Here is a 14,457-nt window from a genome sequence, read left to right on the forward strand (position 1 = left end):
GCTACCTGATTCCCGGGCGCTGAGAGTCTTGCTCGCTTCAGGAGCTTGAATCAATCGTTAGAGATGTTACATTGGCAGCCTCTGATAAGGGATACTATTATCATGGCCCGGCTCGGACTAGCAGGCCATGGATGGATATCTATAACCCAGGCGGCAAAGCAGCCGTGATATTGCCGCGCGGAAGGGAAAGGAGGGTCTCCGGATCCTCGAGGGGATCGGAATTGGAAATGAACTCAAGCTTTGAGTGGCCGCTGCGAGTACTTGTATATATGTAGCATAGATGTCGTTTGTCTTGACCTGATTACACAATTACAACGCACCTCACAAGAGTTTCTGACCTGCGCGGACATGTCTTACGGTAAGCCAAGGATGAGAGGAACAAATCCGGATTTGCGACACAACGCTCATGACCGTGACACAGACAACATTGTACCAGGTATTACGGATCATATGGATAGCAGTCACTATACCCAAGGCGTTAACGGAAGAAAAGAGGACCCCTGAACGCGAACGCGCATTGGGGCTACTTTTTCGTTCACCGCCAAAATTTCCCAGAATTCTGCCGCCTGGGGGGAGGGAGCTCGGAAGTCCCAGTCCCAGTCCCAGTCGCAGAAAAATAAATGATTCCCCAACCCCACATCGATTCGGAACTTGACCTGTCCACAGACAAAGCACCACGGACGATCTTGTGTAAATTCGACGCAATGGATGGTGACAAGCAGGACACCTGGATCAAGATTGATCCTGTCAAGCTGGCAGAAGATGCCCAGCGAAAAGGTGAGTTGCGCTTTTGCCTAGCAATTGTCCCCGAAGCGCAAATGTGACGAGCCGCATGCTGACGCAAAACCCATCATTGCAGAGGCCAAGCGCCTGCGCATGCTCGAGCACCGCGCCAAGCGAGCCGAGGAACGCAAGGAGAAGCGGTCGCTTAAGGCCGCTGCAAAGCGAGAGCGCAAGCAGAACACCAAGCGCGCCACCAAGTGGACCGAGGAACGCAAGGCAGACGAGAAGCTCAAGAAGCAGATCACCAAGCCGCACAAGGAGGAGAGGCGTTTCAGGAAGATGCTCGATCGCGCAGAGAGACTCGAGACCCAGGCCCGCAAGATGATGAAGGAGGCTCAACTGGCCAGAGCTCGCTACAACGTCTTGAAGACACAGAGAGAGGTGAGCAGCCCACGGCAAAGGCCTGCCCAATCCGTGGTACGATTACTGACAATTCGCTTGCAGAAGGCTGCAGCCGACAGCCAGCAGCAGCTCGATGAGCTCATGGCTGACACTCCCGAGAACGACAATTACATTGCCCTCGAGGGGAGCAACTCGGCTGCCACCTCGGCGCAGCCCGCTCAGGGCGCCGTTAAAGATGTCGCCATGACCAATGTCGATCGCGAAGCATCAGACAGCGACTCGTCCTCGTCTTCGTCCTCATCTTCCGATTCCGACTCCGACCCCGACTCCAGCTCCGATTCGTCTGACGATGGAGCCCCCATTCGGCCTGCCGATGAGCCCGTGGTCGAGGTCACCGAGACAGTTACCATCGAGGCTACGCAAGATGAGCCCGTGATTGAGATCGCCGAGGTCGAGGAGACCAAGGAGAAGAAAAAGAAGGCAAAGAAGTCGAAAAAGTCAAAGCCAGACGAGCCGGCTAGCGACAAAACCCTTGAGACTACCGAGAACGCAGAGGAGGCAATCATCGAGGAGGTTGACGACAAGAAGAAGAAGAAGAGCAAGAAGTCCAAGAAATCGAAATCTGACGACAACGAAGACGACGAAGATGCGGCAGAGGTAGACACCGACAAGAAGACCAAGGCTGACAAGAAGCGCAAGCGAGAGGCTGAAGCTCCCGCACCGGAAGACGTAGACGACGTATCCAAGGAGAGGAAACAGAAGAAGAAGAACAAGAAGTCCAAGAAGTCGACTGATGGCGAGGAACCTCTTGCCCAGGAGGCCAGCAACGTCGAGGAAGAGAAGACCGACGCTGCGGAGAACTGGAACGCCTCGGCTCTAGGTGGCGGTTCTGCGCGACAGGACAAGTTTATGAGACTTCTGGGTGCCAAGAAGGCCGGCAACGCCAGTGCCGCTGCTTCAGGCACTTCTCACAGCACATCGCGACAAGACATCTACAGCATGCAAGATGATCTGGAACGCCAATTCCAGCAGGGCATGAAGAAAAAGGAGCTCGGCGGCAAGCGAGGTCTCGGTGCTTGATCCGGGGCGGCGTACATAGCTGCTGTACAGACTGCATTATTTAGGGAGCCATTGGCGTTTTCAAGGACGGCAAACCGGGAAAAAGCTGCGATACCATGAAATTGACTTGCTTTTACATGTTTTGATCCCAAACCTGTCAATGCCTTGACCGCCGTACTTTGTCTCCTCACGCTGATCTGTAAATACTTTGTTTGATTATCCGTGATTTGAGGCTGCTTAGATCTGCCCATGCCTCTGTTCTTTTTTTATTGAAATTCTTTTTGATAAGCGGCAGAGCGCCCCCATATAGAGCATAACCTATTCGTGCTCGATCTGGTACTGTACAAACAAGAAAAATGCTGTCGAGCTAGGAGGTATCATGCTGCGGTGCAGCTAGCCGTGGCTCGACGTTGCACTACCGAGCCCCTTTCCGCAGGGCTGCTGGGCGCACATTTGCCTTCTTCTGCTGCTCCCCTTCTACCAGGCCGTGGTTGTCTGGGGGGTTCCTTTTTTTTGGTGGCTGCACGCCCAACATATTGTATATAGTGTCTTTCTCTCTTCCCTCTCTTCCTCGTTCTCCCGGTCGCCGGTCTATCGCCAGAAAACGCGCTGCAGGACCTCGAAGAAAACGCCGCCGAATACAACAAAACCAAGGAGGACTGCGAGATGGTTCCTATCAGCCGAAGCGCCCCCCGGACGAGGAGAAGGACATGGCGAAAGGGGGAGACGGGGGAAGCAAAGGAGAAGGCGATTGAACTTACCGAGCCAGAGGGGGGAAATAGGGGCCTTCTGGACCTGCTTTGTTCGCACCTGCCTCTCAGCCTCGGACTTGCCGCGGCGGGCGTTCTGGTCCTTGGCGAACTTCTCGTTGGCGCGGCGTTGCTGAGGTGTTTGGGCCTGGGAAGCGGGAGGATGTCAGTAACCAATTCCACAGCGGGTGGCAGCAAGGGGGAAAAAGTAACGAACTGGGCCGTACCATTGTGAATGTTTGTGTGTATGGGATGCGGTGATATAGAATCCGTATGTATCATGTATGTATATATAAGTCGAAGATGGAGGTTTCGGCTTTAAGGGGAGATGGAACGGGGAAGAGCTTTCGGAATGTGTGTAAATGATTCTGCGGCTTCCGGCGTAGTCGAGTTTATATGGCTCCTCACAAAATATTTCCAGCGTCTTCGCAGGTCTTCGAGGATTATTACCGTAGGGAAGAAAGTGAACAAGCAGAAGGGGACAGTTTGCCAGTGGACAAGTTGCCAAAAATTGTCTTGTCTCCTGCTCGAGTTGGAGATTGATTAATGAAATCTGGCCCGGACACGACGCGCGCAATTGGCCTAGACTAACCTAAGGTTAAGTAACTAATTGAAGGGTCTCGCTGGCAATTTGGATTTGGACCTTTGGACTCGGAGCAAGGGGGGGACCATTGGCATGACAGGGGGTTCAGCTTGTCCCCCGAATTGCCCTCTGAACTTAGGGGGAGGGGTGTGGTGGGTTACAGTACCGGCGGCGAGGCCTGCCCGGAGGCCGATCTTGCAGATTTCCGGAAGAAGCAACTGTGTAAATTCATACATGTACCTACATACTGTACCTACAATACATGCAGTAGCAACACATAAGGCCTGTTTTTATTTTACCCCACAGTGGTAACTTACCAGCCACGAAAAGCTTACAGCAAGGTTAGACGCTTAGATGCTTAACCGCTTAGACGCTTAGTTGTTGTAGGTGATGGACACACTTCAACGGAGCCTCGACTATTCGCTTCCCGTCCCGAAGTAAACCGACCTCAATGTACTCTGTTTAGATTTCGGAATTCACTCGCAGTTGAATCCTCACCCTCAGGACCTCCACAACCCCCCCAACTCCATCAGACTTTTTCTTGCGCATGCTCTCATAATTCCACCCAACATGGCATCGCCGCAACTTGCGATAGCCAAGGTCTCCTTCTCAGCAGTCCTCCTCCGCCCCGACCCCGTCTCGTGCCCGCGCATCGAGATCGATGAGTTCCTCGCCCAGCTTGACGCGACCCTTCTGCGGTGCTCTCCAGCCAACGTTCAGGTTTGAGAAACAATCTTGACCATTTTTGTTTTCGGTGCTTCTGGGCGACAAACTAAAATCCATCATTCGCAATAGAAAAGCAAGCAATGGATCCTGAACCGCATAGTGCACTCCTCGCCCCGGACTGCAGCCCTGGCAAAGTACCTGACAGCTCTGGCAAACTCCTTCAACACCGACATCGCAGCTAGCAGGCAGGCGCGTGAGCCTTCTGCCAAACGAAAACGCCTGCACATCCTGCATGTCCTGAACGACGTGCTCTACCACACTTGCGTTCGACGCGGGGAGGACAGCTTTGCTTCCCAGCTAGAGTCATCTCTGCCAGCCTTGCTTCAAAGCGCTGCAGCATTCGCGAATGCCCCCAAGCATGCAAAGAAGATATCAGACCTTGTCAACATCTGGGACGAGCACAAATGCTTCTCGAGCGCGGTCATTACCAAGCTACAAGATACAATCCGAGATGCGCCCACGTCTGATTCCGTCTCCGCTGCCGATGGGACTACTGAAGGTGCTGCTGCGGGTGCGAAACTGTCCAAAGATGCCCCCTACATCATGCCGTCTATGCACGGAGATGCCAATGCCCCTTGGTATGATCTCCCTGCTGCCAACTGGCTACCTGTCATCGAGCCCAACTCGTCCAGGCCCATGAATCCCTCCATGATCAAGCCTCTGCAGTTCATGCCGGGACCTGCCGACAAGAGCTTGGTTGAAGCTGTCCAGAGCTTGCTTGCAGATGTCGACCGCATCTATGCAAAAGATTACTGTCTTGGTGAGAATTCAGGGGAAGATCTGGACATGCTCGGGCAACGAGTCACTGTCAACGAGAGCACAGGAGACGTGACTGGTGGCGAGACATACTATGGATGGTCGCGAAGCTTTTGCGACAAGATGAAACAGCGCCGCAAGAAGGGAAATGGGCATCAAGTTGATGGACGTGGTCGAAGTACATCACGCTCACAGTCGCCAAGTTTGAGCCGCAGCCCTTCCCCCCCAGCGTTCAAGAGAAGGCGCATGTCGGACTCACGGAGCCCGAGTACAAGCCGGAGCAAGAGCAGAAGCCGCCGGCGGAGCTACAGCAGGGACCGAAGCCGCCGACGCTCATACACTAGATCGCGGTCAACATCTCCGCGTAGGGATGGGCGCTATCCACCTTCACGCTCTGGTTCTCGTTCTCGCTCGCGCGACTACAGCCCTCCGCCGCCTCAGCCGCCCCCGTCCCATACTTACACTCAGCCAGACAACGGCCATCGTCATCAAAACTATTCAGCTCCCGCTCCTCCGCCTCCGTTACCAAACATGCCGCCGGGCACGACGTTCCCATTCGGCGTTACTCCACCACCGCCGCCGCCTAATTGGCAAGGTCCTTGGCCGCCCCCGCCCCCTCTTCCACCGACGGCGGGATTAAACTGGATACCCGGCCAGGGACTACCTATGCCTCCGGTTGCGACGGGCTGGGGCGCACCACTCTCTCGGGCGCCACCGGTAACGCCATTTAATGGCCATCAAGGCTTCAATCAGGGTGGACAGCGACCGCACGGTCCTTACGGCGGGCGGGGAGATCATCGTGGTGGCCGAGGTGGATACAGGGGGAGCCGCGGCGGGTGGTGATATGTTGGTATTGTATACTCCAAGAAATGTTACGTCTATGTAGGTTTCGCGATCAATCGCTGGAGGATCTCAGTCGTGTAAAATGGAGAAGAAGCCTGCCTACATCGAAATATACGAAATTTTACTCGATACCCAAATCAGCCGTATGCGTCACTGCAGGAGGCTGTGGATAAAGTCAGTGACATCTCGAGGTGACTTCCAACCGGGATGAACTGGTACAATCTTGTGACGAGACTTGTTAAAAATTGACTTGTACGCATACTACCACCAGACAGCACAGTGCTTGTAAGACCAGCCCCGTACCAAAGGTATCGGTTTATATTTCAAATACCGCATTCACAAACGCAACTCCCACAGTCGCGTCTGGCCTTGAGAAGCCTGAAGTAAAACTACAACCCAATATATCACACAACTTTGTCAGCAGCCGCACTTGATGGTAGGAGTGCCTGAATCACTAGTCGAGCCCACCTCCACCGTCAGGATCAGCATCGGCATCGCCCTCTTCTCCTCCTTCGTCCTCGTCCGGCATCAGCATGCTCTCGTCCATATCATCGTCCTCGCCGCCGTCGCCGTCGCTGTCGCCTCCGGCCCCATCCTCCAGGTCGCTATCCAGTATATGCGCCCATGCATCGTCGGGGAACTGGCCCGGCCCTCTTGGGGCATTTTGTCCAGCTGCCGCGATATCGTCTCCTTCCACGTCTTCCCCTTCTTCTCCCTCTTCTTCTTCTTCTTCTTCTTCCTCCTCTCCCCCCTGACTCTTGCCAGCAGCCGGCCGGCTGTCGTCGTCGTCCCCATCAGGCTGCGGCGGCGCATCAGGGTCGAGCGGCATCTCCCTCCTCTTGCGGCCCCTCTGGCCGCGGAAGCCCATGGCGGCCAGGGGGTCGTTGAACTGCTTGAGCGGCCGGTGCCGGTACCGGAGGCCCTCGAGCCCGGAGACGTCCTCCATGCCGTAGAGCAGGCTGACGGTGTTGACGAGACCCCGCGTGTTCTGCGGCTGGATGTCGGCGTACCGGCCCAGCTTCTGCAGTATGTCCGAGTCGTAGAGAAAGCCCCTCTTCTTGGGCACCAGGTCGCCGTCGTCGCCCAGCCGGCCGGCCCGGATCGCGATCATCTTGGCCTTCATGAAGGCCTTGATCTTGGCCCAGGTGCCGCCGTGCCACCAGCCGTCGGTGGCGATGTCGCACTCGTCGCGCAGGGGCGCCTCGGCGATCATCTTGATGAGCGTCGGGTCCGTGATGTCGCAGATCTGCCAGAACTTGCCGTTGGTGCAGTACTGGGTGCCGTCCCAGAGGTAGGAGGACTTGGACTCCTCGGTGGTGATCTTGCGGACGACGCCGTTCTTGACCGTGCTGTCCTTGGGCAGCTGCTCGAGCTTGAAGGCGAGCGTCTGGTAGACGCGCAGCGACGGGTCCGGCCGCGGGTCCACCCCGTACTTGATCACGGCGTCGCGCCAGGGCCCACCCTTGAACTGGTACCCGACGAGCTGCACGGCGATCTTGAGCGAGTTCTCCGAGTAGTACGGCGAGACCCGCGCTATGAGCGCCCGCCGCGTCCAGATTGGCCGCTCCTCCAGCGCCGCGCGCATGCGGTCCAGCAGGTCCTGGGGCACCTGCTTCGAGTTGGCCAGGTTCTTGGCCGGCCGGTCCGGCACCGGGTACGTGTTGTACTCGATGTAGTGGCCGTAGGTCTTGGCGAGCCGGCCCTGCACGTTGACCATGATGGCCTTGCCGTGCTCGTCCACGCCATCCATGCGCACGTACGGGTTCTGCTCGTAGAAGTAGTTGAATGGCACCACCCGGTCGGTGTAGAACGGCGGCGGGATGATCTCCTGGCCCTTGGCCGGGTACAGGTTGGGGTCGAACCTGAGCTCCCGCAGCTTGTCCACCTTCATGGATAGGAAGTGCTCCTTCACTTTGGTGAGGTAGGGCATCTCGCTCGAGGAGAACTGGAAGTCGGCTAGACTGTGGTAGCGGTGAGTATCGCGCACGAGACCGACGGCCTCGGCTTGGTACCTCCCGGCGGTGTCTTGCAGCTTGCGAAGGATGAGCTTAGGATGGTCCTCACGGCCGGTCGAGGAGACGCGTTCTGTGGGCTCATCGTCAGTAGGCGGGATGATGTCGCCGGCAAAGGGCTCGTTGCTGCCGCGCTTTCTTTTTCGCCCGGTCCGCCTGGGCACCGTGATCTTGAGTACTACATTGTTGGACGCGGCGTTGTGCGACATGATCGGCTTGGTGGTAGGTACATCAGGCCTGAACCATAAGGGGAGAGCAAGCCTTCCAGTGTCCTCGCCCAGAAGCTGCGAACGGTCAATATCACAGTTCGAGCGGGTAACAGAACGTGCCACAACTTACTCGTTGAAAGTTGGGTTCTCTCCCGAACGTCTTCATGGCGTTGTCGACATCCTTGACGATACACGGATGCTCGACCGCGATGATGTTGTAGGGTGGCGCCTCAAAGTACGGAGCAGCGTTTGGGTTCTGCTTCGGACCCTGTTTGGGGAAAAGGTCCTTGAGTCCGAGCATTGTGACGGTTTTGATGAACTTCAAATGCAATGTTTGGTCAGGGGTGGTCTTGATATATGCAGTTGAGGTCAAGTTGAGGCAATCAGGTGATCAAGTTGCTCAGTCGCCAAGTGCTAGTGGCTTACTTGGGCATGTTGAGCATAATACCTTTGTCAAGTTCAGCAATCGTGGTGTATGATGCGGTTTGGGCACATACCTTGGCAAGTAATAGCGTGGCAGCCCGTGAGGTGCCAAATACTTGTTCCAAGTTGTCGCTGGTCGGGACTCAAGCGGTGCTTAGACGCACGTGTGGGCGAAAGAAAATCAGGCCGCAAGGTCAACTACACCACTTGCTCCTATCATGGTAGTTCCTGGCGCCTCTTCCTATCCAAATTAGATCCAGTGTTCAGGCATACAATCTTTTGCAATGTAGAGCCTTGAAGAGAGCGTCTTCCACTGTGGAGTAGATCTGATTGAGATCAGAGTGGCATTACATACACATTAGCGAAGAGCCAATCAATCATGTCTGATAGACGTAACCTAAGGTTAGTAGAAGTGACACAAGTGGCGGACACCTGGCAGCATTGGCCAAGAGCTGTGTTCAAACTTGACCTGTCAAACCAAACAAACACTTCTTCCGTATTACAGCAGAGCAACTTTGCATACCTTTTTCCTAGTTTGATCTGCAGTATGTTACGATGTATGTAAATCCTGAAAAGACGCCATTTTGTTGTTATGCTACAGAACCATCTCTGGGCGATTGTGACAGTGTGCAGTCAATGATGCATGATGCATGCGACACTGGCAGCTGCTGGTGACCGCCTTGCTTTCTCTTACATACGTGAATACCTTAACTCGCCTGCCGAAACTGACTCCTAGGTAATGTGTACAGCCTTGAAATTTTTAGACTCGATTTAAAACAATCGATTGTTGTGCTTCGGGGCGTTTGTTCATTATGGCAGGTGCATGAATAGGGAGGGATACCTGGGCAACTGTTGGCAACCTACCTGCTTTTAAGCACTTTTACGTTCACCAAGCACCAAGCACCAAGCACCAGGCACCAAAAGGGCTCATGTGAGGATTTTTAGCGCGGCTCGGAGCATAATATCCTAACCTAGGTTACCAGTGTCGACATTACTTGCCGCAATTGCAAGAATCTATGACTGCTACAGCAAGCAGTTCAGAATCGCTCCGTTCTACCGTACAAGCTGTACAGTACAGGGACTGGTCCGCCGGTATTTTTAGTGGTGCGTGACGTTTGGGGTCCCGCAACGGACTCAAAGCTGACCTTATTTCATTCACTGTAGTGCTAGTTTCAAGGCTTCACGTAGTCATCTGCTAACAAGATCCCCAAGACAGGGCCCCGCATAACACTGCAATTTCGAGGGCTGGCGGCGCTTGACAAACCTTGAGAGCTGACCTACAGCACAGCACAGCGCAGCGCAGCACAACCAGCACTAAAGCTCTGCTAGATTAGCTAACTAAGGTATTTGCGGTGCTGAGATGTTCTGTGCCTTGAACACTGGATGTCAACCAGACCGGAAACCTCCAATAGTTGTACGCATGTATGCATGTATACATGTTGTTTGTTTCTTCTAGTAAATTACGCAGAGACTTGACTTTTGTCTTCTTCAAGGAATCTGGAGCAAGCAAGCAAGCAAGCAGCGAAGAACAATCCCCCAAGCTCGTGAGCTATTCCCTGTCTGCGGCGCAGGGTCCAACTCCCAATCCCCTGGATGATCTGCGGGCCGTCACCGTCCAGTTCATAACTCCGTACGTTACATGCAGTTAGGTGACCTAGGGTGAGTACGCCGTCCCCAAGCGCAAGCGCAAGTAGAAGCAGAAGCAGACAGCAGCTGACAGCAGAGAAAGAGAGGCGGCACAAGCATCCCCAACGACGCTGCTCTTGCTCCCGGCTAACCTTGGGTGAATATCCACTTCTCCACCTCCTCGACGACACCACCTACCATCACGACCAAGACTGAAAACATTGCCCAATTCAACGTCGCGCCCCCGTCAAGTGCTCCCTCGTCACAATTCAACTACCATCATCGACCGCCCACACATCTCCCCCGTCGCCTGACAATCGGCTCGACCCCCCGAAAGCTAAGCTGAGCTTGCTGGTTCTGGTTCCCGATCTGGCTTTCGCGACGGAAGACCCCCACTGCCGTCCTTTGCCCGCCTCCTTGCACCTGAACCTGAACCTGAACCTCAACCTGAACCTCAACCTCAACTTGAACTTCAACCTCAACCTTGACCTTGACCGTGGGGACATCCTGGGTTTTACTTCTTCGATTGCGTTGAACCACGATTGCACCCCCTGTAGACTCACCGTTTGCAGAGCACCTCCCGTACAGTTCCATGAACTTGACCGCACGCAGGAGCTTCTTATCGGCGACGAGAGTTTGAATCCCAGCTCAAAGCATCAAGGCTACGATTGTCGACAGACGAATCTGGCCTGAACAACCCCTCAAAGAAACCGAACGGTACACGTTTCAACTTTGCCTGCGATTGCAGTCCTGGTCATTGGGGCCATATGAGTACCACCATGAAGCGATTCAGTCAGAGAGTGGTCAGTTGTTCTCCTCCCACTGCTCAACGCTCCCTTTACTGTTGACTCCTTGTGTGACCACCTCGGCTGACCCTACCTCCCACTGCTTAGCTCTCCCGAGGCAAGGGTGACAGCAAGTCGTCAAAGAAGAATAAGGACTCCAAAGATGGCACTGCTTCCCCCTCCGGTAGCAACCGCGAAACCCAGTCCCCCGTACTGACGCCCTCATCTTCGACGTCGACTTTGAACGACATCCGCAACAAGCCCCTTCCACCAAACGTGACGGGTGGCCGCGGCGATCATGGCAATGCCGGCCAGTTGACCTCTCCTGCAGGCCAAGGCAACGTCGACCAGTTCAATACTGGAACGACCCAATCTCCCAACGGCGCTGGCACACCGAGCAGAAATGGCCCCCTGCCACCCACGGTCATTATCAGCCCTAGTGCACCGGTAAGTCGCGTCACAGAGACTCGTGGAGACTCATGACATGGCAGCCGCTCATGCAAGTACTGACGGCCGAACCATAGCACATCCCTCCTCCAGGTGCCGCCGAGACGATGCCTCACGATCTCGCTCCCCCGAAGGCAGGCCAGAAGTCATTGATGTTCGACCGTCTCCACCAGACTCCCAAAGACGTCCCCGAAGGCCTGCGGACGCCCAAGAGACAGCACTCGTCGAGATTCGACATTTCACCCCAGCGCGAGCTGGAGAAACTGCCCGGCTTTCACGAGGTACCACCCAATCGGCGCCAGGAGCTCTTTATGCAGAAAATCGACCAATGTAATGTCATCTTTGACTTTAATGATGCAAGTGGCGACATGAAGTCCAAGGAGATCAAGCGCCTTGCTCTGCACGAGCTTCTCGACTACGTCGCCAACAACCGCCAGGTAATCACGGAACCCATGTACCCGCGTGTTGTTGAGATGTTCGCCAAGAATCTCTTCAGACCAATTCCTCCTCCCATGAACCCGCAAGGGGAAGCGTTTGACCCCGAGGAGGATGAGCCTGTCTTGGAGGTCGCCTGGCCGCATATCCAAGTTGTCTACGAGTTCTTTTTGCGATTCATCGAGAGCCAAGACTTCAACACCAACATTGCCAAGGCTTACATCGACCACAGCTTCGTGCTCCAGCTTCTAGAGCTCTTCGACTCGGAAGACCCCCGCGAGAGAGATTTCCTCAAGACGACCTTGCACAGGATCTATGGAAAGTTCCTGAATCTCCGGTCCTTCATCCGTCGCTCAATCAACAACGTCTTCTTCCAGTTCATCTACGAGACAGAGAGGTTCAATGGTATTGCCGAGCTGCTCGAGATTTTGGGCTCCATCATCAACGGTTTTGCATTGCCCCTCAAGGAGGAGCACAAGCTTTTCCTCACCAGGGTGCTGTTGCCCCTGCACAAAGTCAAGAGCCTCAGCATGTATCACCCTCAGTTGGCTTACTGCATAGTGCAATTCCTGGAAAAGGATGCTTCCCTTACCGAGGAGGTTGTCCTCGGCCTATTGCGATATTGGCCAAAGGTCAACAGTACCAAGGAAGTCATGTTTCTTAATGAGGTCGAGGATATATTCGAGGTCATGGACCCTGCCGAATTCGCGAAGGTCCAAGAGCCGCTCTTTCACCAGCTGGCCAAGTCCGTCGCCAGTCCTCACTTCCAGGTCGCTGAGCGAGCCCTGTACTTCTGGAACAACGAGTACTTCTGCAACCTTGTCAGCGACAATGTTGAGATCATATTGCCCATCATGTTTGCGCCGCTCTATGAGAATTCGAAAGGACATTGGAACAGGTATGGGAACGAGTGCAGTCAGTGCTAGATGAAATAAGCTAATCTTTTCAGGACGATCCATGGCATGGTTTATAATGCTATGAAGCTTTTCATGGAAATCAATCCTCAGCTTTTCGATGACTGCTCTCACGAGTACACGGAACAACAGAACAATGCCCCAGCAAGAGAGGCACTAAGGGAAAGAAAGTGGCAGGCCATCAAAGACCAAGCTGGAAAGTGGAAGCCAACCAACGGTGCCACCGAGGAGCAAAGTGAAGACAACCAGAAGCGGCTCGACTCGCTGAAACTGGATGGCGACAGGAGAGATCGTCGTCCCGCTCATGAGCGACAAAACTCGGTAGGCTCCTCCAGAAGCCGGTGATTTGGTGTTTTTGGTCATTTTCTTTCGCAAATCTTTTCTGCGCTCCTCATTCATGATAGACTTCTTTTTAAGCGATTATGACCTGCTTATGACCATTGTTCTACGATCTTCACAACAAACGGCTCGCTTCCCTTCGTACGGCCTCTCCCCCTTTGCAATGTATTGCTTTTTGCTTCGCCTTCGACACAAACCCCGTCTGGTTAGCGCTTTCGGGCTCCTCGATGTTAACCATGGATTCCTTGCACAGGACTTGAACGAGAATGACGATATTTCGATGGTGGAAAGGCAATATACCAACGAGGCGGAAGCTACTCATGTGGAATCACCAACGCCGCCAACAGCATGATCTCATCTACAAACTCAGAGAGTCTTTTAACTTCGCACGCCTCCTGCGTGCGTCCTTTCGATAAGTGTACAGGCGTTCGGATTCATGATACCAGCTTGGTTTTGCACCCCGCCCGCAGTTGTGTTGGGCCATGTCGATCGGCCTCGAAGCGAACACTCTCGCATTTTCCGAACAGTGCAAAGTTTCCAGATCTGGAACAAACCGGAGGTTTCAATACTTTAGGTTTGGCAAACCTTTGACACTTGACGAACCGTCAGTCGACATATTTGCAACTGTCCCGAATGGTACGCATGGGGTCATTCATTGTTCAAGGGGGGTGGGATGTTCAGGGGCATAACAAATGGTGGTTTCTTTGGAGGCTTGTGGAGGATCGCAGAACTCATTCGAGCAGGCTGAGAATACGACCTTCCCAGTGAAATGGATTGTATGTAAATGTTTCTTCCCCTTCTCATGCTGGTCCCTTGGGAAACAGAAACAGCAGTCATCTTTGCCGGAGTTTCGAGGATAGGGATATTAAAACGCCACGCATAGAGGCTGCATTCTGCTTGGTTTCTTCGTCTGTCTTTGCAACTCCCCTTGCGAGGGCCGTGATTATTTGCACATACCGTCTTCAATCTTTGTTTCTCGCCAGTCCATCAAGGTAGGATACTTCGGGCTCGTTGCATTTGTCATATTGACAAGCGCGACAAGCAGTGTTGCGAGGCTCGAGCATAACAATATTACTGGTGTTTCATTATCATGCTTGTTGGAGAGTCTAGGTAGCTCTCATGCTACTATCTTCTATCGTCATGCAGGTCTTTTTCAGCACGGTATCTCTCGTGTTGCGATTGCCCTGCATTATGGGTGCTGGACAACGACTCGGCTACTCCCGTCATCGCAAGACTCGTGCCCGTCACACCACCACTGCTATGTGTCTGTGCTGGGCTGTACGTCTGGCCGGCGATCCTGTCCGTATGCTGCGGCCCTACTACTCAGATGACCACATGCAGACTGGTCGGTCTACTCACACCTCGCGTCCCGCATATTTGTGTTGGCCCTCTATCTTCACTGGTGTCCGCTCCGCTGACATTTCGG

The 14,457-nt window shown here is 54.1% G+C and overlaps 6 protein-coding genes across 6 annotated transcripts; 4 read left to right on the forward strand and 2 right to left on the reverse strand.

The window, feature by feature from the left end:
- Window positions 1-704: 704 nt before the first annotated feature.
- BKA67DRAFT_661932 (small acidic protein family-domain-containing protein) lies at window positions 705-2,205 on the forward strand (the record flags this gene model as incomplete). Its single annotated transcript, XM_046107911.1, has 3 exons — window positions 705-777; window positions 860-1,164; window positions 1,228-2,205. The coding sequence occupies 3 exons, from the start codon at window positions 705-707 to the stop codon at window positions 2,203-2,205; spliced, it is 1,356 nt and encodes a 451-aa protein (XP_045955509.1).
- A 394-nt stretch (window positions 2,206-2,599) lies between these two features.
- BKA67DRAFT_539006 (uncharacterized protein) lies at window positions 2,600-3,163 on the reverse strand (the record flags this gene model as incomplete). Its single annotated transcript, XM_046100565.1, has 3 exons — window positions 2,600-2,793; window positions 2,946-3,081; window positions 3,161-3,163. The coding sequence occupies 3 exons, from the start codon at window positions 3,161-3,163 to the stop codon at window positions 2,600-2,602; spliced, it is 333 nt and encodes a 110-aa protein (XP_045955510.1).
- Window positions 3,164-3,957: 794 nt separating this feature from the next.
- BKA67DRAFT_379167 (uncharacterized protein) lies at window positions 3,958-5,859 on the forward strand. Its single transcript, XM_046096531.1, has 2 exons — window positions 3,958-4,236; window positions 4,312-5,859. The coding sequence occupies exons 1-2, from the start codon at window positions 4,087-4,089 to the stop codon at window positions 5,839-5,841; spliced, it is 1,680 nt and encodes a 559-aa protein (XP_045955511.1). The 5' UTR covers window positions 3,958-4,086; the 3' UTR covers window positions 5,842-5,859.
- A 339-nt stretch (window positions 5,860-6,198) lies between these two features.
- Window positions 6,199-8,613, reverse strand: BKA67DRAFT_379255 (RNA polymerase III transcription factor IIIC subunit-domain-containing protein). Its single transcript, XM_046096534.1, has 2 exons — window positions 8,193-8,613; window positions 6,199-8,137 (listed from the first exon to the last, which is right to left on the reverse strand). Exons 1-2 carry the CDS (start codon window positions 8,361-8,363, stop codon window positions 6,296-6,298), a joined length of 2,013 nt encoding a protein of 670 aa, XP_045955512.1. The 5' UTR covers window positions 8,364-8,613; the 3' UTR covers window positions 6,199-6,295.
- Window positions 8,614-9,778: 1,165 nt separating this feature from the next.
- Window positions 9,779-10,292, forward strand: BKA67DRAFT_379219 (uncharacterized protein). Its single transcript, XM_046096532.1, has 2 exons — window positions 9,779-10,144; window positions 10,215-10,292. The coding sequence occupies exon 1, from the start codon at window positions 9,910-9,912 to the stop codon at window positions 10,132-10,134; it is 225 nt and encodes a 74-aa protein (XP_045955513.1). The 5' UTR covers window positions 9,779-9,909; the 3' UTR covers window positions 10,135-10,144; window positions 10,215-10,292.
- Window positions 10,293-11,417: 1,125 nt separating this feature from the next.
- BKA67DRAFT_379247 (protein phosphatase 2A regulatory B subunit) lies at window positions 11,418-13,275 on the forward strand. The gene is made up of 2 exons (XM_046096533.1): window positions 11,418-12,676; window positions 12,728-13,275. Exons 1-2 carry the CDS (start codon window positions 11,451-11,453, stop codon window positions 13,035-13,037), a joined length of 1,536 nt encoding a protein of 511 aa, XP_045955514.1. The 5' UTR covers window positions 11,418-11,450; the 3' UTR covers window positions 13,038-13,275.
- Window positions 13,276-14,457: the final 1,182 nt, after the last annotated feature.

This window comes from Truncatella angustata, assembly GCF_020726525.1.
Source record: "Truncatella angustata strain MPI-SDFR-AT-0073 chromosome Unknown BKA67scaffold_7, whole genome shotgun sequence".
In the NCBI taxonomy this organism is placed as follows: domain Eukaryota; kingdom Fungi; phylum Ascomycota; class Sordariomycetes; order Amphisphaeriales; family Sporocadaceae; genus Truncatella; species Truncatella angustata.

What these genes read in the sequence shown, in the direction of transcription:
- BKA67DRAFT_379167 (XM_046096531.1), top strand. Translation starts at nt 4,087, where the DNA reads ATGGCATCGCCGCAACTTGCGATAGCCAAGGTCTCCTTCTCAGCAGTC. An exon ending in GCTCTCCAGCCAACGTTCAG is followed by an intron (nt 4,237 to 4,311) that starts GTTTGAGAAACA and finishes CATTCGCAATAG; the next exon opens with AAAAGCAAGCAATGGATCCT.
- BKA67DRAFT_379255 (XM_046096534.1), bottom strand. Translation starts at nt 8,363, where the DNA reads ATGCTCGGACTCAAGGACCTTTTCCCCAAACAGGGTCCGAAGCAGAAC. An exon ending in GAGAACCCAACTTTCAACGA is followed by an intron (nt 8,138 to 8,192) that starts GTAAGTTGTGGC and finishes GACCGTTCGCAG; the next exon opens with CTTCTGGGCGAGGACACTGG.
- BKA67DRAFT_379219 (XM_046096532.1), top strand. Translation starts at nt 9,910, where the DNA reads ATGCATGTATACATGTTGTTTGTTTCTTCTAGTAAATTACGCAGAGAC.
- BKA67DRAFT_379247 (XM_046096533.1), top strand. Translation starts at nt 11,451, where the DNA reads ATGCCTCACGATCTCGCTCCCCCGAAGGCAGGCCAGAAGTCATTGATG. An exon ending in TCGAAAGGACATTGGAACAG is followed by an intron (nt 12,677 to 12,727) that starts GTATGGGAACGA and finishes TAATCTTTTCAG; the next exon opens with GACGATCCATGGCATGGTTT.